Source organism: Podarcis vaucheri, assembly GCF_965113315.1.
Source record: "Podarcis vaucheri genome assembly, chromosome: 10".
In the NCBI taxonomy this organism is placed as follows: domain Eukaryota; kingdom Metazoa; phylum Chordata; class Lepidosauria; order Squamata; family Lacertidae; genus Podarcis; species Podarcis vaucheri.
The window spans coordinates 66,325,437-66,351,358 of record NC_138748.1 but is presented as its reverse complement, the minus strand read 5'-3'; the positions used below and the strand labels follow the sequence as shown (position 1 = coordinate 66,351,358).

Below are 25,922 nucleotides of genomic sequence, written 5' to 3'. Positions count from 1 at the left end.
CTCTCCGTCACTTTGTCGCGTGTCCACTCAGGAATGGGTGGCCAGTTCCTCCCACGAAGTTGGCAGGATGCGCGCTGGAACTGTTGACCCAGGATCCTGAGCTGCTCGCCTTGCAGTGACGCCCTGGACCTCTTTGTCCCTCGATCTCGGGGAACGTGCTTTTCCCGGCCAATGCACCAGAAATATGTAGCCTTATTAATCCATGGGTCGGAATAATTGTTGCACCCGAGCAGAGACAAAAGGAGCCAAACGACACCAAGGGGTTAATCCAGAGAAAGAGCGTTTTATTCTGCCATCCGGGGGGGCAGAGGCACCTGTGTGATTCAGTTCACAAAAGACAGGCCGCACCGAAAACATTTTACAAACAGGTTTTATCCTTTTTTCAAACCCCTTTTTTCCTCTCCCCCTTCACAGATTCTTACATAGAAATGTTGCTTTTCGTTCTCTGACTCTGTTCCCGGAAATATGTTGCAAATCAATGTACCAGGACAAGGTTATCTTGGATCTGGGAAGCGAAAGCTTTACTGTTCTCAGCTCTGAGTTGTTACAGCGTTTTTGTTACAGAGAGGACTGCTTAGCTCATGCTTTTTGTCTTAGAGGAATATGCAGTTTTAAAAATGCGTACGCCGAGGCCTGGCTGGGGGGGGGGAATTCACAAACAGTTTTTTAGGGCTTTCTGGGGTAACCCTAACTGTACCCCTTCATCAGGCCGCGCCTTGACTTACCGCCTGGCTTCAATATATCCTGGATCTCTCGGAGGGGAATGCGCTGGGCTGAAATGTTGCCCGCAATTGAGGCCAGAGCGGCAGCGGAGGGCCCCCAGATGCTTTACTGATACAATTAGGAGAAAATTATCTAGCTTACAGAAAGGCAGTTGACTTGCAGTGGCACATCTTTAGTGACTTTGAGGAGCTTAAGGCCTCTTACCCAAACATCACCATTATTTGGGCCTCGTTGATGGAAAGGCGGGTTTGGAGAGATTGCAGGTGCCTGATAGCTATGAATAAGGCTAGGAAAGCCTTGGATCAGGCGGTGGTGCGTAGAGCGGCAGCCCTGGGTGGCAGGGTCATCGACCACCCGAGCATATGTTTCAACTGCGAGGCCCTCTACCGGTTTGATGGCGTGCATCTGACGGATGCGGGAAATGATATTTGGCTGACTGACATAGCAAAGGGGATAAGGGATTGGTTTCAGGCATGAGAGTATTGGCGGCGAGCGATTACTCGTGTGGCAGTTAGGCATTGGTAAGAAGGGGTTCCGAGGATGGGGGGGAGGAACGCCATTACCTCCCCCCAGAGAATGAAGGGTGGTCTGATAAAGGACTCTGGGGGGCGTGGCCCTGTCTGAAGCCTATGGAGGTGTGGGCCTAAGGCATGCCCCCGAGTGGTGACCCGGGGGAGCTCCTAGTTGACGTGCCTCAGCAGGAGACTCCCCCACTATGGTGTTAAGCCTTCCCGTGTCTCCAGCAAATGGGCTGGAGCCAGATAGTCGATAGGACCAATGCCTAAGCCAATGCCTCTCATTCCTGAATTCAATAAAGTTGTGGCCTAATTCGCCCATTTAACCTTAAATTCTGGTGTCTTTATTTATCCTTGGTGGGGGGCGGGAACTCGCCACGCAAGAAGTCTGCAATTAAAAGAACCAGATACACATCCCCAGAATTCTACAGTTTTGATTCTCCCACAATGCTTCTCTCCTGCATGAACCAAAGTTTTAACATACTATCATTTTCCAATATCACTACACTAGTGAATCTGAGTCTGTAGTGCATAGTACCTTTCAGATAGTGTGCTATGCGCTTGAGAGCTTTCCAATCCTGAACAGTAGGATTGTTAGCGTGTCTGCTAAGCAGATTAGTGTTTAGAGCTATATCCTGTCTTGAACATCTGGTAATGAAATTCAGTTTGCCTAGAATGCATCTGTACAATGTAGTGTCAGAAAGCGCTTCCCCAGTATCATCTACCTGGAAACCTGTTACCATCGGTGTGTCCACAGGATTTGCATCAACCATATTCAGCCTGGTTAACACATCAGCAATTTTTTGAAATTGGTGTACCAAAAAATCACCTGCCTGGTTTCTTTGTACTGCAGAGAAAGATAGTTGGATACCTCACCAAGATCCTTCATGTCAAAGTGCTCTTGCAGCTGAGCTAGGGTGCTTTGGTACAAAGCCTGATTCTTCCAAAAAAGATCATCAATAAAGCATACACAATCAAGTTTGTTTTGCCCCTCCTCTTTGACAAACGCAAGTCTTCAGCACTCATCTCCTCCTTCTTAGGAGAATGGTGGCCAATGGTGAACAGTGGTTCTTCCAATTCAGTGTCAGACCCATCAGATGGTCTGAGTGAGGCCTTCACGCTCTTGTAGTCTGCTGTGTCATCGCTGTCACTGACATCAGCACTAGCACTGCCCACTGAACTGGAATTCGAACCCTGATCATTACCCTCAGTTTCCTCTGCTTCTTCAGCTTCAGGGTGACTCTGGAAAATCCCCACATTGTCCCCCCACTTAGCATTGTACTGAACACTCCGGGTAAACCATACTGTCTTTGTGTCAGTCATTAGCACTTTGTATAAGGTCCGAGAAGGCAAGCAAAATGCGAGGGAGATAATGAAAGATACAAGAAATTGAATGCAGATTTCCAAAGAACAGCAAGGAGAGACAAGAAGGCCTTCTTAAACGAGCAATGCAAAGAAATAGAGGAAAGCAACAGAATGGGAAGAACCAGAGATCTGTTCAAGAAAATCGGAAATATGAAAGGAACATTTCGCACAAAGATTACCATAATAAAGGACAAAAGTGGTAAAGATCTAACTGAAGCAGAAGACATCAAGAAGAGGTGGCAATAATACACAGAGGAATTATACCAGAAAGATATGGATGTCTCGTACACCCCAGGTAGTGTGGTTGCTGACCTTGAGCCAGACATCCTGGAGAGTGAAGTCAAATGGGCCTTAGAAAGCACTGCAAATAACAAGGCCAGTGGAAGTGATGACATTCCAGCGGAACTATTTAAAATCTTAAAAGATGATGCTGTTAAGGTGCTACACTCAATATGCCAGCAAGTTTGGAAAACTCAGCAGTGGCCAGAGGATTGGAGAAGATCAGTCTACATCCCAATCCCAAAGAAAGGCAGTGCCAAAGAATGCTCCAACTACCGCACAATTTCACTCATTTCACACGCTAGCAAGGTTATGCTTAAAATTCTACAAGGAAGGCTCAAGCAGTATGTGGACCGAGAACTCCCAGAAGTGCAAGCTGGATTTAGAAGAGGCAGAGGAACCAGAGACCAAATTGCAAACATGCGCTGGATTATGGAGAAAGCTAGAGAGTTCCAGAAAGACATCTACTTCTGCTTCATTGACTATGCAAAAGCCTTTGACTGTGTTGACCACAGCAAACTATGGCAAGTCCTTAAAGAAATGGGAGTGCCTGATCACCTCATCTGTCTCCTGCGAAATCTCTATGTGGGACAAGAAGCTACAGTTAGAACTGGATATGGAACAACTGATTGGTTCCAAATTGGGAAAGGAGTACGGCAAGGCTGTATATTGTCTCCCTGCTTATTTAACTTATATGCAGAATTCATCATGCGAAAGGCTGGGCTGGATGAATCCCAAGCCGGAATTAAGATTGCCGAAAGAAATATCAACAACCTCAGATATGCAGATGACACAACCTTGATGGCAGAAAGTGAAGAGGAATTAAAGAACCTCTTAATGAGGGTGAAAGAGGAGAGCGCAAAATATGGTCTGAAGCTCAACATCAAAAAAACGAAGATCATGGCCACTGGGCCCATCACCTCCTGGCAAATAGAAGGGGAAGAAATGGAGGCAGTGAGAGATTTTACTTTCTTGGGCTCCATGATCAGTGCAGATGGTGACAGCAGTCACGAAATTAAAAGACGCTTGCTCCTTGGGAGAAAGGCGATGGCAAACCTAGACAACATCTTAAAAAGCAGAGACATCACCTTGCCAACAAAGGTCCGTATAGTAAAAGCCATGGTTTTCCCAGTAGTGATGTATGGAAGTGAGAGCTGGACCATAAAGAAGGCTGATCGCCGAAGAATTGATGCTTTTGAATTATGGTGCTGGAGGAGACTCTTGAGAGTCCCATGGACTGCAAGAAGACCAAACCTCTCCATTCTGAAGGAAATCAGCCCTGAGCGCTCACTGGAAGGACAGATCGTGAAGCTGAGGCTCCAATACTTTGGCCACCTCATGAGAAGAGAAGACTCCCTGGAAAAGACCCTGATGTTGGGAAAGATGGAGGGCACAAGGAGAAGGGGACGACAGAGAATGAGATGGTTGGATGGTGTTCTTGAAGCTACCAGCATGAGTTTGATCAAACTGCGGGAGGCAGTGGAGGACAGAAGTGCCTGGCGTGCTCTGGTCCATGGGGTCACGAAGAGTCGGACACGACTAAACGACTAAACAACAACAATAAGGTCCGTATAGTGAAAGCTATGGTTTTCCCAGTAGTGATGTATGGAAGTGAAAGCTGGACCATAAAGAAGGCTGATCGCCGAAGAATGGATGCTTTTGAATTATGGTGCTGGAGGAGATTTTTGAGAGTCCCATGGACTGCAAGAAGATCAAGCCTATCCATTCTGAAGGAAATCAGCCCTGAGTGCTCACTGGAAGGACAGATCCTGAAGCTGAGGCTCCCATACTTTGGCCACCTCATGAGAAGAGAAGTTTTTATGACGGATGCAAATTAAAAAGTGGGTAAAAAAAAATATTTATTGATGCAACCAAATTGTGGTCATGTTTTAATCACAACTGTGATAAGGCTAATCCAGGCTAGAGCCAAAGTGATGGAAACTGAATTACTGATAACGAAAACAAAAGTCAGTTTTACATAATGTCGAAGGTATTTTAAATGGACAGCAAAGACTAGATTTGGCCCCCAAAGTAGCATATACTAAACAGAAAGTGATGCCATGTTCTTGGAGAATATAAAGGGTTTAGAACAGGAGTGGAAGGAATAGCTCAGCAGAGCAGAAAATATCAGAGAACACAGCTGCTTACTCCTGCAGCACTGCAAATATTTATTTATTTATCATTTCATAAAGTTCATACACTGGTTGTTAAAAACCCCCACCTCAAAGTGATTTACAAAAGAACAAAATCATCAATAAAATCAGTAGAAAAATAACTCCTTCAAACATTCAAAAGATAAAATCAATAAACTAAAAACAATATTATTACCAGTATATTCTACAAAATGCTAGAATAAGAGGGATGCACCCTGTACGTTCAACATACATCTAGTTCTGACTTTAATTTGCAACATGTTTTATAATTTTGTATTTTGTAATCACAAAATTATTGTAAGAAAGTATGTTATCATTTTACAGACTGGAAACTGAGGCAGAGAGTGTGGTTTTTGTCTAAGGCTGCACAGCAAGGATATGGTAGCTGATGAACTCAGGTCTCCCTGATATAAATCCAGTTCTCTGACCACAATCGCTCGACTCTTATTTAAAATACTGTGCTAAGTGTAGGTGGAGTCAAGATTCCCAAAACTGAGACTAGAGCTGGTAATATAAAATTCCTTCTGTTTGCACAATTGATGGTCTAGAATACGCTGCAGAGCGGATATCAAGTTCCTAAAAATAAAAGTTTTATGGCACTTGCTGGAAGGGGATTCTTCTGTTTGTTGCCGTCAGAATGCCCAAAATTCCCTTCCCAAGAATCAAACTCCTTCACATTGTGGAAAAATAGTGTTTGAAACGTCTCTCACCGATTCTGCGTTCAGAGCAACTGCTTCACACAAACACAGCAGAAACTTCATCAGCGATGCCTAGGAGGCAACGAGATCAATGTTAACCACTGGATCATTGGACAAATCCTTTACAAAGGAAAGTATTATTGCAACACCATCTCTTACTCCTTGGCTCCCATGCTGTACCAATGTTACTGAACATCCTTTCATTTTAGATCACTAATACTTCCAGGAAGGAATGGGAGAGGGTCCCAGCAGAGACGATGATGTTCTGAGTAGCTTTGATCACTGCATTAGACGTGAGTGACGGCTGGCCTTGGAGGAATACGTAGTGTTTTAACTGTCTCTATACTTGGGCTTACTTTCCCCCAGCTTTTTTACTCAGAAGTAACTAAGTTTCTCAAGGGACGCGGGTGGCACTGTGGGTTAAACCACAGAGCCTAGGACTTGCTGATCAGAAGGCCAGCGGTTCGAATTCCCGCAAAGGGGTGAGCTCCCGTTGCTCGGTCCCGGCTCCTGCCAACCTAGCAGTTCGAAAGCATGTCCAAGTGCAAGTAGATAAATAGGTACCCCTCCGGCGGGAAGGTAAACAGCGTTTCCGTGCGCTGCTCTGGTTCGCCAGAGGCGGCTTAGTCATGCTGGCCACATGACCCGGAAGCTGTACGCCGGCTCCCTCGGCCAGTAAAGCGAGATGAGCGCCGCAACCCCAGAGTCGTCCGCGACTGGACCTAATGGTCAGGGGTCCCTTTACCTTTACCTAACTAAGTTGCTCACGAACCATTTGCTTTTATGGGTTATTTTGTTGAAATGTTCTGGAAGACCTGCAGATGCCATTTTTGTAATCAAAATAACCCCAAGCTAATTGGTTGTTGTTGCACAAATGAGCTCATATATGTTGATATTCTCTTGCTTTGATAATATACTAATGGGATTGCTTTGATGCTGCACTTAGCTTCATCTTGGGACGGTAACATTGACAGGAGGAATGTAAAATGCGTCTACCTGAAGTTTCAAATAGCCTCTCAAAATAGGGCTGTGGAATAACGCATACGGAGGCCTAAATGTGAAGGATCAACTGCAGTGCCTTTTTCTCAACTTACCACAGATATTGGAACCTATCTTAATGCGTACGTAGCCATCTATTCCCCACGAAGTGCCCCAGGAATTTCGAACAATCCAATAAGGAATGCTACCTGTAAAATAATTTCAGTAAGTTTTTTTTTTAGTTTTTTTGTTTAGGACATCTTCGGCAAACTGTAATGCCTTTCGTTGGACAGACACGGAGAGACTTAAAAGCAGAGCCACAAGACAGAATCCGGATTCTTTACGAAGAATCTGGCTTAGCTAGCACATAGTACTTTAATATGTAGAAGTGTGTGTTAAATTGCATTGATGCAATTCACCAGGGATTCTGAACCTGGGGGTTAATGGACCCCTAGGTGATTCCATGAAGGACTTCAGGGCGTCTGTGAACCAGACGGGGGTGGGGAGAGACTGGTATCCATCTTGGGCAGGCTGGCTGAAGGCTGGCTGCTATGCTGTGGGGCGAAACCCCTTTTTAAATGACCATGCTGTAAGATCTGGACCACCTCCATGCACACTGAAGGTGTGAATAGGTGAAAAGGAATATTTATTAAAACTACGGCAGTCTCTGCTGTGTCTCAGTTCTCAAAAGGAACACAGACCCTGGGTGATTGTCTGGGACCCAGGCTTTTGCCACCGCTTGGCAGGGGGAGGGGTGGCACCCAACTTTTGTAATGGTTTGTTGCACAATGAAATCTTTAATAAAACTGTTTAAAAAGAAAAAGGAAATGCATGCCACAATACCACCCCAAACATTGTCAATTTACTCCTGCAATTTTCTGTGATAATGGGGTTGCAAATGGATTCTCCCCCCCCCCAGAACCCATTAACACAGAAATGAGCACAAAAGTTCTACTATATTCCACTAGATTGTGGCTTTCTTGTCTTGTGAAAGCTCAGATAAAAGGCTGAAATTAGCAATTGGGGAAACGTCAGGTGAACGGAATAAACCGCCATGTGAACGCAGACATGGTTGGGATGGCACTAATATTGGGATGGCACTAATACCAGGAACAGCTGGTAGGCGGGAAAAGAGGGAGATCCCTAGCCACGCCTTCGTTAAATAGGGCAGGCCACGCCCCCAGAGCCAGCTGATTGGCTGGCCAGGGGGTGACGTGGCCGGGGATTCCCCCAGTTGTGTGGGGGGGGAATGATGCCCGCAATCCCACCTCCTCTGCAGAGTGGAAGTGGCTTTCTCTAAACTGCTACGTTAACAATCATTCGTCTTTTCTTTCTTTTCTTTTTCATCTTTTAAACTTTTTTTTCTTACTCTGTCGTGATGTTTTTTCTTCTGTATTGAATTTTTCTATACTTACCTTTGATGTAAATGATCATTTACCTCTGTATTTTAAACCAATAAAGATTTACCATGAAAGAAATAAAAAAATAATAATTGGTGGTTGAAAACTCACCTGTCGTGTCATAACCAGTAACTATAACAGCGTGATTTGCTTCTCCACTGGAGCAGTGATACTGGATGATGCCCCCAAGATAATCCTGCCAGCTGATTGCGTCTACAATTACTGGCAAAGGCCCATATTTAACTAGCATCCTCATCATTTCGTCTTCATGGCCACTGCAAGGTAAGAAGAATAGCCCCAGTCCCTCAGGGTCAGAATTCAGTCTAGCATCAAAATCGAAACCAACCAGTTTCTGAGCACCTTCTGTTTGGCAGGTATCCAGCCCCTTAGGTTGCAGAAGTCAGTCTATAGTACAGGAAATAAACTTGCTATACTAAGCAGAAGTCATTCAGAGTAGTATTGGTATGTTGGGGCCACCATACTTCTGGAGTTTCCTGGACACATTCAGGACTTGTCCGTCAAACAGTGTCTGAGCGGAACTGTTAAAATTATCCAGGGAAACCTGAGTGTATGGCAACCCTTCTCAGAAGTGTCCAGGCAACTTTGTGCCCAGATTTTCACTTTCTGAAGTATGGCAACCCTATTTATGTTATTTTACAGCTTCTGAAACTGGCAATTTCAACAAGGGTGGTTTCAATGAAGAACTCTTTCACGGCTTTGTGGATCATTCTACTTGGAAACTGCCCTCACGGTAAGCCAGCCTTTAGAGAAGTCTATTCATCTGACAAGGATCACATTTTGCGCCATGACCTTATTTTTTTCTCACACTGGGGAACAAAATTTTTGTTGCATTGACACCTGCAGTTCTAACCTAATTTCGACGTGCTGATTTCATATCTGAAGTTGGGTTTTTCTGTAAGCTCTAGGTTTTTTTGCAATTCCTGTTTTTCACTTTTTACCATAATCTTTGTTTTTCACAATGCAATAATTCAATATTTTATTAAACACATAGCCAAAGTAGTACAATATGAGTATAAATGTAAGTGACTTATATAGCATTGAACATGACATGTATAGCATTGAAAATGACGTGTATATCTATGTACAGTTGGAGGTATGCAAAAAATTGTATTTCCTTGGGATACACAGTATACTGGGGAACAAATTTTTTTCCATTTTCTTTTGCATGAGATTTTTCAACTGTTCTTATATGTTCTTTGAATGCTGATTTCAAATCTGAAATCGATTTTCGTGTACATGCTATAGTTATCTTTCAATTTCCAACTTTTGCTGATATGTCATATTTACACTGGGGATAAGTGGACACGTGACACGTTGATCTACCCTAACCACATGATAATTATTGTTCTGCAAACTTACTTTTTCTTTATTTTTACAGTTTCGTAACCTAAATATTTGTATTTTTCAGATCAGACCACTTGTTCGCCAGTGTTATAGCTAGAATAGTACCTGTGGTGCTCAGTTTGCTGTGGGAAGACATCTTGCCAGTAGATACACCTCCTTCTGTAGCCTCTGCCCACCCTCCAATCTGCAAAGATCATCTCCCCTTCCACCCTGCCAATGGATGCCTTCCCCCAATGGAGATAAACCAGTTGAATACCACTCTTGATTTCTATAGCTATTTGTAAACCATTCTCCCACCCCCATTTATTCTGATGATGATTCACAACCCTCTCCTCCCCCGCAAAACCCAGTTAAATAACCTCAAGTAAGAACTATCTGCTTTTTTCACAAGTTGTACTCCGTGGCACTGTTTGTTCATGTCAAGTGAGAAAAGCAGGGCACACATTGCAAAAGAAACGCAAACAATACAAGCCAACTGTCAGGGAACTGCCATCAGAGGCGAGAGGAGAGGTAAGACGCTCCAGTGATGCAGGGGAGGGAACTAGCAAGGAGAGAGAGAGAGCTTCCGCTGGGGAAGGAAATCCAGGGGACACCAGGGAGAAAGGGGAGGCTGAGAGTACTGCGAAGGGGAGGCTCCGAGACTCTTCCAGTGAAATCAGCAGAGAGAGCACAGGACCTCCGCTTGGCACGCCCACGCTGCGCAGAAAGCTTCCGCGCAGAGAATCTAGGAGGAGACTTGGAGTCAAGGAATTTTTATGTTGGAGGAAGTTTAGGAGATGCCCACTGACGGATTCTGCCAGTGACTGAGACAGTCGCGTTGTAAGGGCTGTCAAACCAGGGAAAGGTTTAGCTATACAACCAGCTTGGAGCAGTTTGCAGTTTACGCACAAGCAACCCCAATTCCCATTACACCAACTTTTACAGTGTTGCGTACCTGCTTTGTACATCACGCCCCCTCCCCCCCGGTCATGGAAGTTAAAAACACTTTCTATGCATCCTCTTGCATTGACAAGTCATCCTACTCTGCAGTCAAAGACTGCTCTGCATTCGGAAGGGAAATGAGAACTGTGGGTGCATTTGCTGTACCAGGGGTCAAAGTCTCTCTCTACCTGGAATGTCAACATTCATGTATGATCTTTGAAACTCCAGAAGGGAGGCAGCTTCAACAACCTGCTGCTGAATACTATAAAAGACGATACAATACGATAATCTTTATTGTCGTTGTCCCATACAGAACAACGAAATTGAAAAAAATCTATATTAGACATTCAAAACCAACAAGCCTGCTATCCCAGCCGGGTTAGCCCCCTAAAAACTCTGATACCCCATAATTAAATACAATATACTCCCATAGAAACTACGTTAAAGGTAAAGGTAAAGGGACCCCTGACCATTAGGTCCAGTCGTGGCCGACTCTGGGGTTGCGGCGCTGTTTACCTTCCCACCAGAGTGGTACCTATTTATCTACTTGCACTTTGACGTGCTTTCGAACTGCCAGGTTCGCAGGAGCAGGGACCGAGCAACGGGAGCTCACCCCGTTGTGGGGATTTGAACTGCCGACCTTCTGATCAGCAAGTCCTAGGCTGTGGTTTAACCCACAGTGCCACCCGCGTCCCTTAGAAACTACCTTACACTGCGTTTAAAACCAAAATCGCATTTGGATAGAAACTGTTTCTCAGGCGGCTAGCCCTAGTCTTTATAACCCTGTACCTTCTTCCAGAAGGCAGAAGCTGAAAGAGATAATTTCTGGGGTGCACACTATCCTGCGCTATCTCTGCAGCTTTCTTACGGCACCTGGAAGCATAGATTTGATCCAAGGTGGGAAGAGTGCACCCAGTTATTCTCCCTGCAGTCTTTACAACCTTGGACAGCATTGTTTTTTCTCTGACCGTGCAGCTCCCAAACCACACACACAAACGAGAGGTATGTTTTCTTAAGAACGTCTGTTCTGATAGTTTCCATGTTTTCTTAAAGCGAACATGTTTGCATCTCTAGCATGCATGCTCAGTACGTAGAAATACGAGAAGCTGGAATCCTCTGGATGTTGTTGGACTCTCAACTCATGCCACCTCTGCAGCTAGCATGGCTATTTGTCAGTGACTATGGGAGCTGTAGGGACGCAGGTGGTGCTGTGGGTTAAACCACAGAGCCTAGGACTTGCCAATCAGAAGGTCGGCAGTTCGAATCCCCGTGATGGGGTGAGCTCCCGTTGCTCGGTCCCTGCTCCTGCCAACCTAGCAGTTCAAAAGCACATCAAAGTGCAAGTAGATAAATAGGTACCGCTCTGGCGGGAAGGTCAACGGCGTTTCCATGTGCTGCTCTGGTTCGCCAGAAGCAGCTTAGTCATGCTGGCCACATGACCTGGAAGCTGTACACTGGCTCCCTCAGCCAATAAACCGAGATGAGCGCTGCAACCCCAGAGTTGGCCACAACTGGTCCTAATGATCAGGGGGCCCTTTACCTTTGCCTCTATGGGAGCTGTACTTTCGGCCATAGATTTCCCACATGTGCAGTACTGAAGAGGTTTATAATCGTAATGGTCACTTGGAATGTGAATCTACTGGGCTAGTTGGGGGGGGAAGGACCCTGTGAAAATACTCACTAGTTGTTACCTTAGATCATAAGAGGTATAGCCTGTGACTGAAACTCCAAAATCAGAACGGCTGAAGTAATGGCACATTCCTGTTTCAGCTTTAAAAGTATACTCCGCCTCTCTCACCAGTTTCACGCGTGTCTGCAAGAAGACGAATCAAACGAGTTGCTTAACAACACATTTTTATGCTCTTGAAAGTTGCTTTGGTCACGCCAGAGTCTGTACTACTAAAATTATTTTATTTACTTCCTAAAATGTACATATCGCTTGATTTAAAAAAAAAATCAGCAGCTTATAAGAATAAAACAATAAAATTATCAGTAAGAACAGCTGAAAGCAACTATTTTATACATTCAAAAATAATTAAAACCAATGAGGAACTAAAAGTGAATTAAAACACATATCAACATTCTACGGGTCCAGCTAGGCTTTTCTAAACAAATATGTTTTTAGGAGGTGCAGTGGAGGCTCCAGCGTGTTGTCAGTAGGCAGGAAGTTCCAAAGTAACTGTCGCAATAAAAGAGTGATTTCTTACAAATAACCCAGGGTTGCCAAACAGTGAAAATTTGGAAAGAAAAGTTGTTGAGCTTTTTTGGCAAAATCGCAAAACAAATGCCATTTTCGAGCTGTTCTTATAGAACATTGGCAAAAGCGGCACTGCCAACAGCAGGAAGATGAGAGCCCGCTAGCCGTACTATAGACCTCAACTTATGTCAAGGTGGGAGAAATATTGCCTCAATGGAAGTCACATGATGAGCAGATGCTGGAGCAGGACAATCTACAGTGGTACCTCTGGTTCAGAACTTAATTCGTTTCAGAGGTCCGTTCTTAACCTGAAACTGTTCTTAACCTGAGGTACCACTTTAGCTAATGGGGCCTCCTGCTGCCGCCACACAACTTCTGTTCTCATTCTGAGGTAAAGTTCTTAACCCAAGGGACTAAGCAGAGGTTAGCAGAGTCTGTAACTTGAAGTGTCTGTAACCCGAGGTACCACTGTATTGCCCATCTTGCCTGACTTATGACAGCCCTGGATATATCTACCGTATTTTTCGCTCTATAAGACGCACCAGACCACAAGGCACACCTAGTTTTTGGAGGAGGAAAACAAGAAAAAAAATATTCTGAATCTCAGAAGCCAGAACAACAAGAGAGATCGCGGCACAGTGAAAGCAGTAATCCCTCTTGCTGTTCTGGCTTCTGGGATAGCTGTGCAGCCTGCATTCGCTCCATAAGACGCACACACATTTCCCCTTACTTTTTAGGAGGGAAAAAGTGAGTCTTATAGAGCAAAAAATACGGTAATTGGCAAAAGTTGGAGACAATACAGTCATATCTCATGTTACGCTTGCTTCATGTTACGTTTTTTCAGGTTGCGTCCCGTGGCGACCTGGAAGTACCAGAAAGGGTTACTTCCGGGTTTCACTGCGTGCGCAGAAGTGCTAAATCACGCTTTGCGCATGCGCACAAGTGCCAAATCGTGCCACGCACCTGCACAGATACGGCGCTTCAGGTTGCGGGCTTTTCATGTTGCGAATGGGCATCTGGAACGGATCCCGTTCGCAACCAGAGTTACCACTGTATTTGGGACTACGCAACCTTTGATCTACTACAAGAGGGGCGTGTTTTTCAAGTCTGAGATTTGCCTTCTCTTTACCCAACACTGCCACATGTTAACGGAGCCTGTGGGTTTGTAAGAAATGAATACCTGATTCAGCCAACTCAGTGCAGTAACCGTAGAGCCGCCGCTGCAGCCTTTATTCTCGTATGAACAGTCGATAACCTGCTGCACGCTGAGGTTCTCCAAAACGTTCCCTTTAATTGCGTACGCGGACTCTACTGCACTGACAACGCTGAAAGCCCAACAGCCGCCACACTGGAAAAGATGGGTGATGGATTACAACAGGAAGCGTAAAGATGAATGTAAAACAAACATTTCACACAGAAATTTATAGGATAAAAACTCCCCTTGCAAAATTAATGGATATGGAAGAGTTAAATACAAACAAAAGTCATCAGATCAATGGCTGTTAAAATAAAGGATCAAGATCGGAACTGTCGTATTTGGACTAACTAAGAGTATTGGAGCAGGACGAAATAAGAACATCATTCCCTGAAATCCAGAACACGGGAAGTCATTCAGAATTGTTTAATTTGGTATTGGATAATTGGGTTTTTAATCGTATTATAATTTGGTATTGTATTAATGTGGCTTTTGTTGGATTGTTATAAATGAAAATTAATTTTAAAATTATTTAGAAAAAGAAAAACAATCGTCGTTAGTTGCCCTTCATACTTTTTTTCCACAAATTTATTTCAAAATAGCCTGTTTTTCACATAGTTCCATACAGATAGTGTTTTATCCTGCAGTGTTGCTCAACTGGCAGTAAGGCTTCCATCAGTGGAACAGGGAAGGAAGCAATTTTCAGGCATTTCCTGTCCCCCTGTGCTTCCCTATATCTGTTCTAGAGGGCCCCTCCCCCAAAAAACTTTCCAGAGCAGATTTAGGGTGGCTTTGCGACTGTATGAGGACGACCGAAAAGCCTTTCTGCCAGCTGAGCAACACCCATTGAGTTAATAATGACACATTTCTCAATTATACAATAATCTGTCTTGCAGTCCTTTCCAGATTTGCCTATCCCATCTATTTTCAGCAGCTGTAGACAGACATGGTTGGATTTTTTAAAAAAATACGGCAACTTTTCTACTACCTGTAATGAAAAGGCCAGTTCATATCAAGCAGAGAAATGGTGCTATAAAAATGGACCACTGCAGTGTCAACAATGCAGATGTATTCTCATCTCAAAAGGGCACTGGAGCCCTCACTGTATTATCTTTTCTTTCTTTTTGCCAATTTATTGTTTTTTTCCAAATTTTAAACAAATCAATGCCAAATTAAATCAAATTTAATGCAGAAAAGATGACCTCCCACTCTTCGTCCTAAATGTGTCCCTGTTTCCCCCCTTTGCTGCTTAATAGTACGCACTTATCGGGACGCGGGTGGCGCTGTGGGTTAAACCACAGAGCCTAGGACTTGCTGATCAGAAGGTCGGCGGTTTGAATCCCCGCGACAGGGTGAGTTCCCGTTGCTCGGTCCCTGCTCCTGCCAACCTAGCAGTTCGAAAGCATGGCAAAGTGCAAGTAGATAAATAGGTACTGCTCCGGCGGGAAGGTAAACAGCGTTTTCATGCCCTGCTCTGGTTCACCAGAAGCGGCTTAATCATGCTGGCCACATGACCTGGAAGCTGTACGCAGGCTCCCTCAGCCAATAAAGCGAGCTGAGCGCCGCAACCCCAGAGTCGGCCAAGACGGAACCTAATGGTCAGGGGTCCTTTTACCTTTACACACCTCTCTGGTTCACAATCCTTTCCTGATTTTTGACTCCCATTATTCAACAGCTGTCGATTTATCAATTACTACTCGTACATTTACCGAACAATACTATATACCCTTAAAGAACAAAAAAGGTTTCACATCCCCCTATCTATTTTAAAACATTACTTATTAATTCTGTGTTAATCTTCCTTTCTTATCTTATCATCTTGTCTCATTATATTACCTTAAGGTTGCTGGAGTTTTGAGGGAAGCCGGTCCAAAGTCTGGCAGAAAATCAACTGTGGAACTTACCGCTTCTTGATTCCTGACACTGGTAACGACATTCTTGTCCCTCCAATCAAACTTTGCTGGTAAGGGTGCTTCTGTGCTCTCTAGGCTCACTCCCGGCACATACTTGGGAACTTTAAAAAGTCTACTTTGTAAGTAAGTAGCTTTAAAATAAAACAAAGCAAACGTTCTGTTATTTTCTACTTTTGATTACAGCTAATTCAGAGACATTGTTTCTAAAAACCAAACACTTGCATTTTTTCCAGTCATTATGATTTATAAAATCTAGATACTGCCCTTCATCCAAGGATCCTATGATTTACATCGCTTTACAGTACAGAAACGCAAAAATAAATCACATAATAATGACAGAACAATCCCCCCCCCCAGTTTAAAACACCAAAGGCCTGGGATAATCATAGAATGATAAAATTGTAGAGTTGGAAGGGGCCAGCTGGATCGTTAGTCTACCTCCCTGCAGTACAGGAATATTTTGCCCAACATGGGACTTGAACCCACAACCCTGAGATTAAGAGTCTCATGCTGAAGGCAGCCCTGTTAAAAAAGGTAAAGGGACCCCTGACCATGAGGTCCAGTCGTGGCCGACTCTGGGGTTGCGGCGCTCAGCTCGCTTTATTGGCTGAGGGAGCCGGCATACAGCCAGCCGCTTCTGGTGAACCAGAGCAGGGCATGAAAATGCTGTTTACCTTCCCGCCGGAGCAGTACCTATTTATCTACTTGCACTTTGCCATGCTTTCGAACTGCTAGGTTGGCAGGAGCAGGGACCGAGCAACAGGAGCTCACCCCGTCGTGGGGATTCGAACCACCGACCTTCTGATCAGCAAGTCCTAGGCTCTGTGGTTTAACCCACAGCGCCACCCGCGTCCCGATAAGTGTGTACTATTAAGCAGCAAAGGGGGGAAACAGGGACACATTTAGGACGAAGAGTGGGAGGTCATCTTTTCTGCTTCAGGTTACCTTCCCACCGGAGCGGTACCTATTTATCTACTTGCACTTTGACGTGCTTTCGAACTGCTAGGTTGGCAGGAGCAGGGACCGAGCAACGGGAGCTCACCCCATCGCGGGGATTCGAACCACCGACCTTCTGATCGGCAAGTCCTAGGCTCTGTGGTTTAACCCACAGCGCCACCCACGTCCCTAGCCCTGTTTAGGGAAGCTTTTCATATTTAATGCTGTATCGTTTTTAACACTTGATTGGGAGCCGCCCAGAGTGGCTGGGGAAATTCAGCCAGATGGGCGAGGTATAAATAATATATTATTATTATTATTTATTTCTGCAAAAGTCTGGACTGCTCATTCTCAGGTGTGCCCTAGACCCCGAGATATAAAACTATGAAGGGAAAAGATCCTGCTAGAAAAAGGGATGGTTAAATGAAATAAACTGAGAAAGGGATGATTAATAGCCGCAAAAGTAATAATCGTCATAGCAACATGCATAATGAAACATTCTGACAGGTTGAAGCTCAGAGAGTCTGAAATTTAAGGAGACCATAGATCTTCTCAAGACAAAAACGAGCACTTTAGTCCTGCTTAGCTTAGCATGGTGTTCAGGCACACTAAATCATATCAAAAGGATGTCAAATAGCTTGCACTGAAGATAAGGCAAGGCCTCAGTCCAGTATACCTGAAGGAGCGTCTCCAACCCCATCTTTCTGCCCAGACACTGAGGTCCAGCGCTGAGGACCTTCTGGCAGTTCCCTCACTGCGAGAAGCCAAGTTACAGGGAACCTGGCAGACGGCCTTCTCAGTAGTGGCGCCCGCCCTGTGGAACGCCCTCCCATCAGATGGAGAAGATGTTCAGAGAAGAACAACTACCTGACATTTAGGAGACATCTGAAGGCAGCCCTGTTTAGGGAAGCTTTTAATGTTTAATAGACTATTGTATTTTAATATTCCGTTGGAAGCCGCCCAGAGTGGCTGGGGAAACCCAGCCAGATGGACGGGGTATAAATCATCATCATCATCATCATCATCATCATCATCATCATCATATGTTGTTGTTGTTGTTGTTGTTGTTGTTGTTGTTGTTGTTGTTGTTGTTATGGTATTGTTTGCAAAAGCATTAAATATTTTGTAATGTAATACTCTGTACCTCTAAATTCTTCAGGAAACAAGTGGGAGAATTTATTTATTCCATAAACAGCAGTAGCGTTGTCGCTGGATGATAAGGAATTCAAATGCTTGATTCTTTTAATGCTTTCCTGAAAAAAACGAAAGCATAATTACACTGTTGAAATGTAATGAAGTCTGTCTGTATGTTTGTTGGTTGGCGTCTTGTACACCTCCTTCCGGCATCTCCTGCAATCAAGCTAGTGCCCAATGTCTTGTTCTGCTTTCCTTTGGCCCACATCAGTGAGGCGGAGACGGGGATCTTGTCGTCTGGGCAGCCCAAGACCTGCAGACAAACTGCCCGGGCTTGCGCCCAGGGAGGTCACTTGGGTTTTTCCCACCCCTCTTTTTGTTATTGTTATTTTGTTTTTTATAATATTTTGCCGTTATTCCATCTGGCCCTGGGGATTTCCCTATTTGTGTTTGATTAATTGCCTCAATTACCGTATTTTTCACTCTATAACACATCCCAGACCATAACACGCACATAGTTTTTAGAGGAGGAAAACAAGGAAAAAAATATTCTAAACAAAATAGTGGATATATGATTTTTGTGGTTCATGCTGTGGCCACAGACATGTGATCTGACAGTGAGTTTGGAGTAGACCAATGCAAAAATCCTGAGGATCCATGTGGATCCATGCTTTGTAACCATGGAGGAGGGAAGGAAGGGGAACCATGGATCCTCTGCTCACGACTGCAGTAGATCCCCCCCGCCACCCGCAGGCATTCGCTCTATAACACGCACAGACATTTCTCCTTACTTTTTAGGTGGAAAAAAGTGAGTGTTATGGTGCAAAAAATACGGTACTTCTTGAACTGAAATTTCTATATTGAATAACTTCATTTGATCCTCTGTTATCTTTGGTATTTCACTATTTTTAATATAGTTTTCTATCCTGTTTGAATCTTCAGTTCTTTCTCTGTAAAAATCAGTAAAATATTTAACAAAAGCCTCCCTTATTTCTTTTGGTTTCTCAGTTATCCTACCATTAAGCTTTATTCAATTCGCATACAGTGATACGTCGGATCACATATGCTTCAGGTTACATACGCTTCAGGTTACAGACCCCGCTAACCCAGAAATAGTACCTCGGGTTAAGAACTTTGCTTCAGGGTGAGAACAGAAATCGTGCAGCGGCAGCAGGAGGCCCCATTAGCTAAAGTGGTGCTTCAGGTTAAGAACAGTTTCAGGTTAAGAACGGACCTCCGGAATGAATTAAGTACTTAACCTGAGGTACCACTGTAGTTATTTTGTTCACTTTTTCTCAATTGCCATGCCAAAAGTTTCCCTGTTTTATTGGCGTTGTCAAAAAATAATAATAAATAAATAAATTCCATGCTATTTCCTCACTAATTACCATAGAATATTGTGACTCCATTGTCTCTCAAGACAGAAAGATGACGACAACAACAACAACAACTAGGCACAGGCCTGTCAACAAACCTGGACGCTACCTCTGCTGTTTCCCAAGTGTTTCCTTGGGATCAAAAAGACAAGTTACACTGGGGTGTGTGTGTAATGGAATATAAGAGATTTATCTGAGAATTAGCAATCTGCATTTGTAGTTGTTATGTGTGTGTAGCTTTGTTTTATGCCCCAACAGTTATACAGTGGTACCTCTGGTTGCAAACGGGATCCATTCCAGAGCCCCGTTCGCAACATGAGCAGAATGCAACCTGCCTCTGCACAGGTCATGATTCGCCGCTTCTGCGCATGCGCATGACATCATTTTGCATGTCTGCGCATGCGCGAGTGGCGAAACCCAGAAGAAACCCTTTCCGGTACTTCCGCGTTGCCGCAGGACGGAACCTGAACCAAACATAACAAGTGGTATGACTGTATCAGTGATGGGGAAAACTGTGGCCTACTAGGTGTTTGACTCCAGCTCCCAACAGCCTTGCCCAACATGGCTAGTGATCAGGGATGATGGAAGTTTCTGTCTAGGGTACCTGGCGGCCCACAGGTTGGACGCCCACTTTGTACTATCAGCTGGCGATAATACCTGCCCTCTTTTGACCTGCCACATTGACCTGTAACAACTGTGGAGCACCACAGTTAACCAAATAAGGTGCTTCTTCCCATATTGGTACAGTGATACCTCAGTGTCAGGGAACTGCCAGTGGCTCAAAGGGGAGAGATAGAAGGGCAGTGGTGTTACAGGGAGCCTCCGAAAATCTTGCGAAGCAGTTCCTCTTCTGGCGAGGAGTAAAGCCCCACCTCCAGTGGAGAAGAGGTGCAAGGACCAGAGAATGCTAGGAAGAGCCTTAACACCGAGCCTGAGCAAGCTGGAGAGGCGGGGAGCACGCCCTTGCCATCGCCCATCCTGCGCAGTAATCTGAGGCGCAGGGAGGGGTGGAAAAGACTGGGGGTGATGAGACTTTTATGTTGAGGGAGGTACAAAAACAGATCACTCCCAGATTCTGCTAGCGATTGAGCCAGACATGAACTTATGACGCTCTTCACTGTAAAAAGTTTGCCCCAAAATAAAGCCTGTAAAAAACAGGTGGGAGTCTTGCTTGGTTACTCTTGAGCAACCGCAACAGAATGTGACACTTGGGTTGCAAACGTGATCCATGCGGGAGGCACGTTCGCAACCCACAGCGTTTGCAGCCTGAAGCGCCGTGTCTGCGCATGCGCATGATGTGATTTGGCGCTTCTGTGCATGCACGTGACATTATTTTGTGTTTCTGCGCATGCACGAGCGTCGAAACCCGGAAGTAACCCATTCTGGTACTTCCGGGTTTGGTGCGGTCCGCAACCCAAAAATGCACAACCCGCAGCGTTCATAACCCGAGGTATGACTGTATCTTCCATTAAATCATCAATGGAAGTGGGTTCATTCACATCTTTTCTCTACATTTCTAGGCACAGGTATGGGGTTTCCAGGTCTGTTTCTGAGCGTCCCCTCCCCTTTTTTTTGTCCTTCAAAAGCTGCTCTCTACCACTGAAAACCATTCTACTGAAAACCCAAATTGCTGTTTGCTCCAAACCTTGGGAACCTAACCTGCAGACACTTCTGAAGAAATGGATTTATTTAGGGTCTTACCGGCATCCATCCCTTAATTTTTCTACCTTCTCTTCTTTCTTCATCCACACAGCTTTCTGTTTGCATATAGGCACATTTCATTTAAGGTACCTTAAGTGTGCCTTACGCCATAATCGCAGAACTTCCAAGAACTTCCAAGTGTCCCTATTTTCCAGGGATGTCCCTGATTTAGAGAAGCCGTCCCGGTTTCTGATTTGATCCTGGAATGTCCCACTTTACCTTAGGATATCCCTATTTTTATTGGAGAAATATTGGAAGGTATGGAGTTTTCAGACTCCGGAGCCATCTGAAGGCAATCCTGTACAGTCATACATCATGTTACGTTTGCTTCAGGTTGAGCGTTTTCAGGTTGCGTCCTGCGGTGACCCGGAAGTACTGGAAAGGGTTACTTCAGGGTTTCGCTGCTCGCGCACGCACAGACGTACAAAATGATGTCATGCACATGTGCAGAAGCAGCGAATTGCAACATGCACAGACGCAGATCCCATTCACAACCAGAGGTACCACTGTATAGGGAAGTGTTTTTTAATGTTTAATGGTTTTGTGTGTGTGTGTGTGTGTGTGTGTGTGTGTGTAGGAAGCCACCAGAGAGGCTTGGGCAACCCAGTAAGATGTGTGAGGTATAAATAGTAAAATTATCATTATGGAATGGGACGTCCAATTTTCACTGGAGAAATGTTGGAGGGTATGTAATCAGCTACATGCAATTAACGTAAACAGTGATAGTACAATGGGTTTTTCCCCCAGTGCTTCACACTGAGAGCCAGTGTGGTGTAGTGGTTAAGAGCGGTAGTCACGTAATCTGGGGAACCGGGTTCGTGTCTCCGCTCCTCCACATGCAGCTGCTGGGTGACCTTGGGCCAGTCACACTTCTGTGAAGTCTCTCAGCCCCACTCACCTCGCAGAGTGTTTGTTGTGGGGGAGGAAGGGAAAGGAGAATGTTAGCCGCTTTGAGACTCCTGAAGGAGAGTGAAAGGCGGGATATCAAATCCAAACTCTTCTTCTTCTTCTTCTTCTTCAAGTGCCAAGAGGGACTCTCGAAGCCCAGTGATTGCACTTCCACAAGATTACTTGCTGAACTTAAAAAATGCTAAACACACAAACATTTATTTGTTGTATGCCAAGACAGGAATTGGCTGAACAGCACCAACCTACCACAAGGACCCACAATTTCTGAGCAATTCCCTGTTCATCTATGTTGCAGCCAAATTAGCAGAGAATCTCATAGCTCACAAAATTAGTACGGCATACAGTGGTACCTCAGGTTAAGTACTTAATTCGTTCCGGAGGTCCGTTCTTAACCTGAAACTGTTCTTAGCCTGAAGCACCACTTTAGCTTATGGGGCCTCCTGCTGCCACCGTGCCGCCGGAACCCAATTTCTGTTCTTATCCTGAAGCAAAGTTCTTAACCTGAAGCACTATTTCTCAGTTAGCGAAGTTGTAACCTGAAGCATATGTAACCTGAAGCGTATGTAACCCGAGGTACCACTGTAATAAACTTTCACCAACAACAGCCCCACTTTCAGGATTTAGGCTTTTAAGTCTGACATCTTGTGGTGAAGATGAGGAGTACAAAAACTATCCACTTTGATTTATTGACTGAAAAATATTTGTTGGAAGTAGTCTCCTAAGCATCTGCTGTTCACTGCTTGTCAATTTTACAGGGGGAAACATCTTTGAAATTGGGCTTAATCTTCTTCCTTCAACCGCAAATCAAAACCCACTTTTCCTGTATGTCTTTCTCCTTAACCCCCGTAAAGTCCAAACTATTTTTATCCTTCTGCACCCTTTGTTTTTCCCATCCCTCTTTTTGTTATTTTATTTCCTCTAACCTTTTAAACGGCAAAGCATACAGATGGTGCCATAGAAAACAAGAAACGTAACTTTTCTATGAACTCCCAGCTGAATACGAAGCTAAGCTATTGGAATCAATAGGAAGCAGCGCTGGGCGATTACAATATTATTATTATTATTATTATTATTATTATTATTATTATTATTATTATTATTATTATTTAATAACATGTTATATATTTTATTATGTAATAATTCAATATCTACACCTCCCTTTATCCAAAGATCCCAGGGTGGGGCACAGCATTAAAAACATAATTTAAAGAGCAGACCTGGGGATCTGAAAGGGGGTGGTCGCCAACGAAGCTTTACTCGAGAGTAGACCCATTGAAATCCATGTCTGTGATTCAATTGGGTCCATTAGTTCCAGAGGGGTCCGCTCGGGAGTAAATTGTGCGGCAGATGCACACCATACGCTTAAATGGCATGGCTCCCCACCAACCCAAAATCCTGGGACCTGTAACCCCACCCCACCCCATATCTGATGCCCGGAATTTATTTTTTTAAGGAGGAGGGAGAAGCCATATGCTTTAAATATGTGTTGGATACGCGCGTGTGCCTTGGCTGTGCCGCCACATTTGGGACTGGGATGGAGATCTCGCCTCCAGCCCCACAAGGAAGCAGCGCGCATGGACCAGGACTCCTGCCGGCCTCTCCCTCTCCTCTCCCCGCTCGCACCTACCTGCAAGGCGGCTTCCTCCTTCCCCTGGCTGCCCCTGGGATGCCTGGATCTGGTATGCTGACCCTCTCCGGCTCCCAGGAGGGGCAGCAAGCAGCAGAGGAGAAGCCACGGCTTCATGGAGAGCCTCTCCGGAAGAACTGCGCCCTGGCGCCGCTTGGTTTTCTGCACGACTCGTTTTTTCCCTTTCGCTTTGCTGGCTCCTCCTTCTCCCCAGAGAAGAAGCCTCAAAAAAGACTTTTACCCTTCTGAGCCCTCCAGCTGCCTTCGGCTCGCCTCTTTTGTTCCACTTGTCGCTGCAGAAAGCGCTTTTGAGTGGTCCCTCCGGGAGGGAGGGAGAGAGGGAGGGATAAGAGGCATCGCCTCCAGCCTTGCAACTTGGCAAAACTTGTCACTGCAAAAACTTGTCACTGCAAAAAAAGACGGTGGCTCTCAACCTCAAGCTGAATCTCTGGCTTCCCCCCTTTTGGACCCTGGGCTCCCCTTCCTTGCAGATTTTTAATAATAATACATAATAATAATAAAATTTATTTATACCCCGCCCTCCCCAGCATAGCTGTCAACTTTCAGATTTGAAAATAAGGGATCATCAGCCTCGAAAGTAAGGGATCAGGAGCCTTATCTGTCCTGGGAACAGTCTATGGGATATCTAACAATCTGGGATAGCAGCGGGAAGCAGCGGGAAATGGTGCTGGAATAAGGGGATTTCCCGCAAAAAAAGGGAAGGTTGACAGCTATGCTCCCCAGCCAAGACTGGGCTCAGGACGGCTAAAGGTAAAGGTAAAGGGACCCCTGACTATTAGGTCCAGTCGTGGCTGACTCTGGGGTTGCGGAGCTCATCTCGCTTTACTGGCCGAGGGAGCCGGCATACAGCTTCCAGGTCATGTGGCCAGCATGACTAAGCTGCTTCTGGCGAACCAGAAAGTACAGCTCCCATAGAGGCAAAGGTAAAGGGCTTCCTGACCATTAGGACCAGTCATGGCCAACTCTGGGGTTGCGGTGCTCATCTCATTCTATTGGCCGAGGGAGCTGGCGTACAGCTTCCAGGTCATGTGGCCAGCAGGACTAAGCCGCTTCTGGCGAACCAGAGCAGTGCACGGAAACGCCGTTTACCTTCCCGCCGGAGCGGTACCTATTTATCTACTTGCACTTTGATGTGCTTTTGAACTGCTAGGTTGGCAGGAGCAACGGCGCTCACCCCATCACGGGGATTCGAACCGCCGACCTTCTGATCGGCAAGTCCTAGGCCCTGTGGTTTAACCCACAGCGCCACAACACCAGGTAAAAACAGTGGATTAAAGTACAACTTAAAAACAAGATTTAGTACAACATTAAAATGCAGCCCCATTTCAGTAGGAACTCAAATCAAAAACATTTTAGGGATGAAAGTGTCAAATCTTCACCAAGGCCAACTATAAGCATCCAACTTTAAGCAGAGGTTGGGTAGCTATCTGCCAGGGATGCTTTAGTTGAGATTCTTGGATTGCAGGGGGTTGGACTAGATGACCCCAAAGGTCCCTTCCAGCACTACGATTCTAGATTCTCATTTCCCCTTACACAGAACTCTTGTGGGATTTCAAAACATCCCACTTAGATCCCAGGAGGAAGCTTTTGATTTCATCCAGACTCTCTTTATGACATACCCTTATTACTCTAGTTTCAGGTAGGTAGCCGTGTTGGTCTGTCGTAGTCAAAACAAAACAAAACAAAATAAAATAATAACAAAATTCCTTCCAGTAGCACCTTAGAGACCAGCTAACTTAGTTACAGTGGTACCTCGGGTAAAGTACTTACTTCGTTCTGGAGGTCCGTACTTAACCTGAAACTGTTCTTAACCTGAAGCACCACTTTAGCTAATGGGACATCCTGCTGCTGCTGGGCCGCCGGAGCACGATTTCTGTTCTCATCCTGAAGCAAAGTTCTTAACCAGAGATACTATTTCTGGGTTAGCGGAGTCTGTAACCTGATGCGTATGTAACCTGAAGCGTATGTAACCTGAAGTGTATGTAACCCGAGGTACCACTGTATTGGTATGAGCTTTCGTGTGCATGCACACTTCTTCAGATACTCTGTTTTTTATTTACTGCATTTGTAACCCAAGGTGGCTTACTCAGGTGTTTAGAAACGCTGGCGGGAATTTTAATCTGTTAACATTTTAAATTTTTCCATGTTTTAATGCACTGAAACTTTCCCCCCGATTTTTACGGTTTTATCTTTTTTGTAAACGTGCTTTGATTTATTGTTTTGGGGGTTTTTTTGCCATCAAGCGGTGTGTAAATTTTATGAAATAAAATTTTAAAAATGAACATATGCTTCTCCTCTCTCCTTGCTTAATCCCTCCTCTCTCCTTGCTTAATCCACACAACACCCCTGGCGTGAGAGGCAGTGACCGGCCCCCAAGGTCACCCGCTGAGCAAGTGTAGATTCGAACCCGCGTCTCCAAGGGTCGCCCATAACCCTAAACCACCACAGGGCACTTCCACTTTTATTAAAAAGACACTCTGTCAAAAAGAGGTTGGTGCCAGCAAGGGACATGAAAA

General features: G+C 44.9%; 1 protein-coding gene and 1 long non-coding RNA gene across 3 annotated transcripts in view; both read right to left on the bottom strand.

Annotated features, from left to right (window-relative positions):
* Nucleotides 1–5,023: 5,023 nt before the first annotated feature.
* Nucleotides 5,024–23,687, bottom strand: CTSO (cathepsin O). Of its 2 annotated transcripts, XM_082239255.1 has the most exons (8): nt 23,386–23,680; nt 17,783–17,891; nt 15,694–15,833; nt 13,775–13,942; nt 12,089–12,210; nt 8,223–8,386; nt 6,828–6,920; nt 5,032–5,805 (listed from the first exon to the last, which is right to left on the bottom strand). In XM_082239255.1, the coding sequence occupies exons 1-8, from the start codon at nt 23,500–23,502 to the stop codon at nt 5,771–5,773; spliced, it is 948 nt and encodes a 315-aa protein (XP_082095381.1). In that variant the 5' UTR covers nt 23,503–23,680; the 3' UTR covers nt 5,032–5,770. The 2 variants fall into 2 exon arrangements, with proteins under 2 accessions (XP_082095382.1, XP_082095381.1); XM_082239256.1 differs by lacking the exon at nt 6,828–6,920 and having other exon boundaries at nt 5,024–5,805; nt 23,386–23,687.
* A 900-nt stretch (nt 23,688–24,587) lies between these two features.
* LOC309541522 overlaps nt 24,588–25,922 on the bottom strand; it is a 40,939-nt gene continuing 39,604 nt past the window's right edge. Inside the window, exon 3 of the long non-coding RNA XR_014223791.1 lies at nt 24,588–24,610. This is a non-coding gene — a long non-coding RNA (uncharacterized lncRNA). The remainder of the gene's footprint in view (nt 24,611–25,922) is intronic.

Coding starts and splice junctions, on each gene's coding strand:
- CTSO (XM_082239255.1), bottom strand. CDS start 23,502: ATGAAGCCGTGGCTTCTCCTCTGCTGCTTGCTGCCCCTCCTGGGAGCC. Junction 15,834..17,782: donor GTTTCCTGAAGAATTTAGAG/GTACAGAGTATT, acceptor TTTATTTTAAAG/CTACTTACTTACAAAGTAGA. Junction 6,921..8,222: donor TACTGGTTATGACACGACAG/GTGAGTTTTCAA, acceptor ATTATTTTACAG/GTAGCATTCCTTATTGGATT.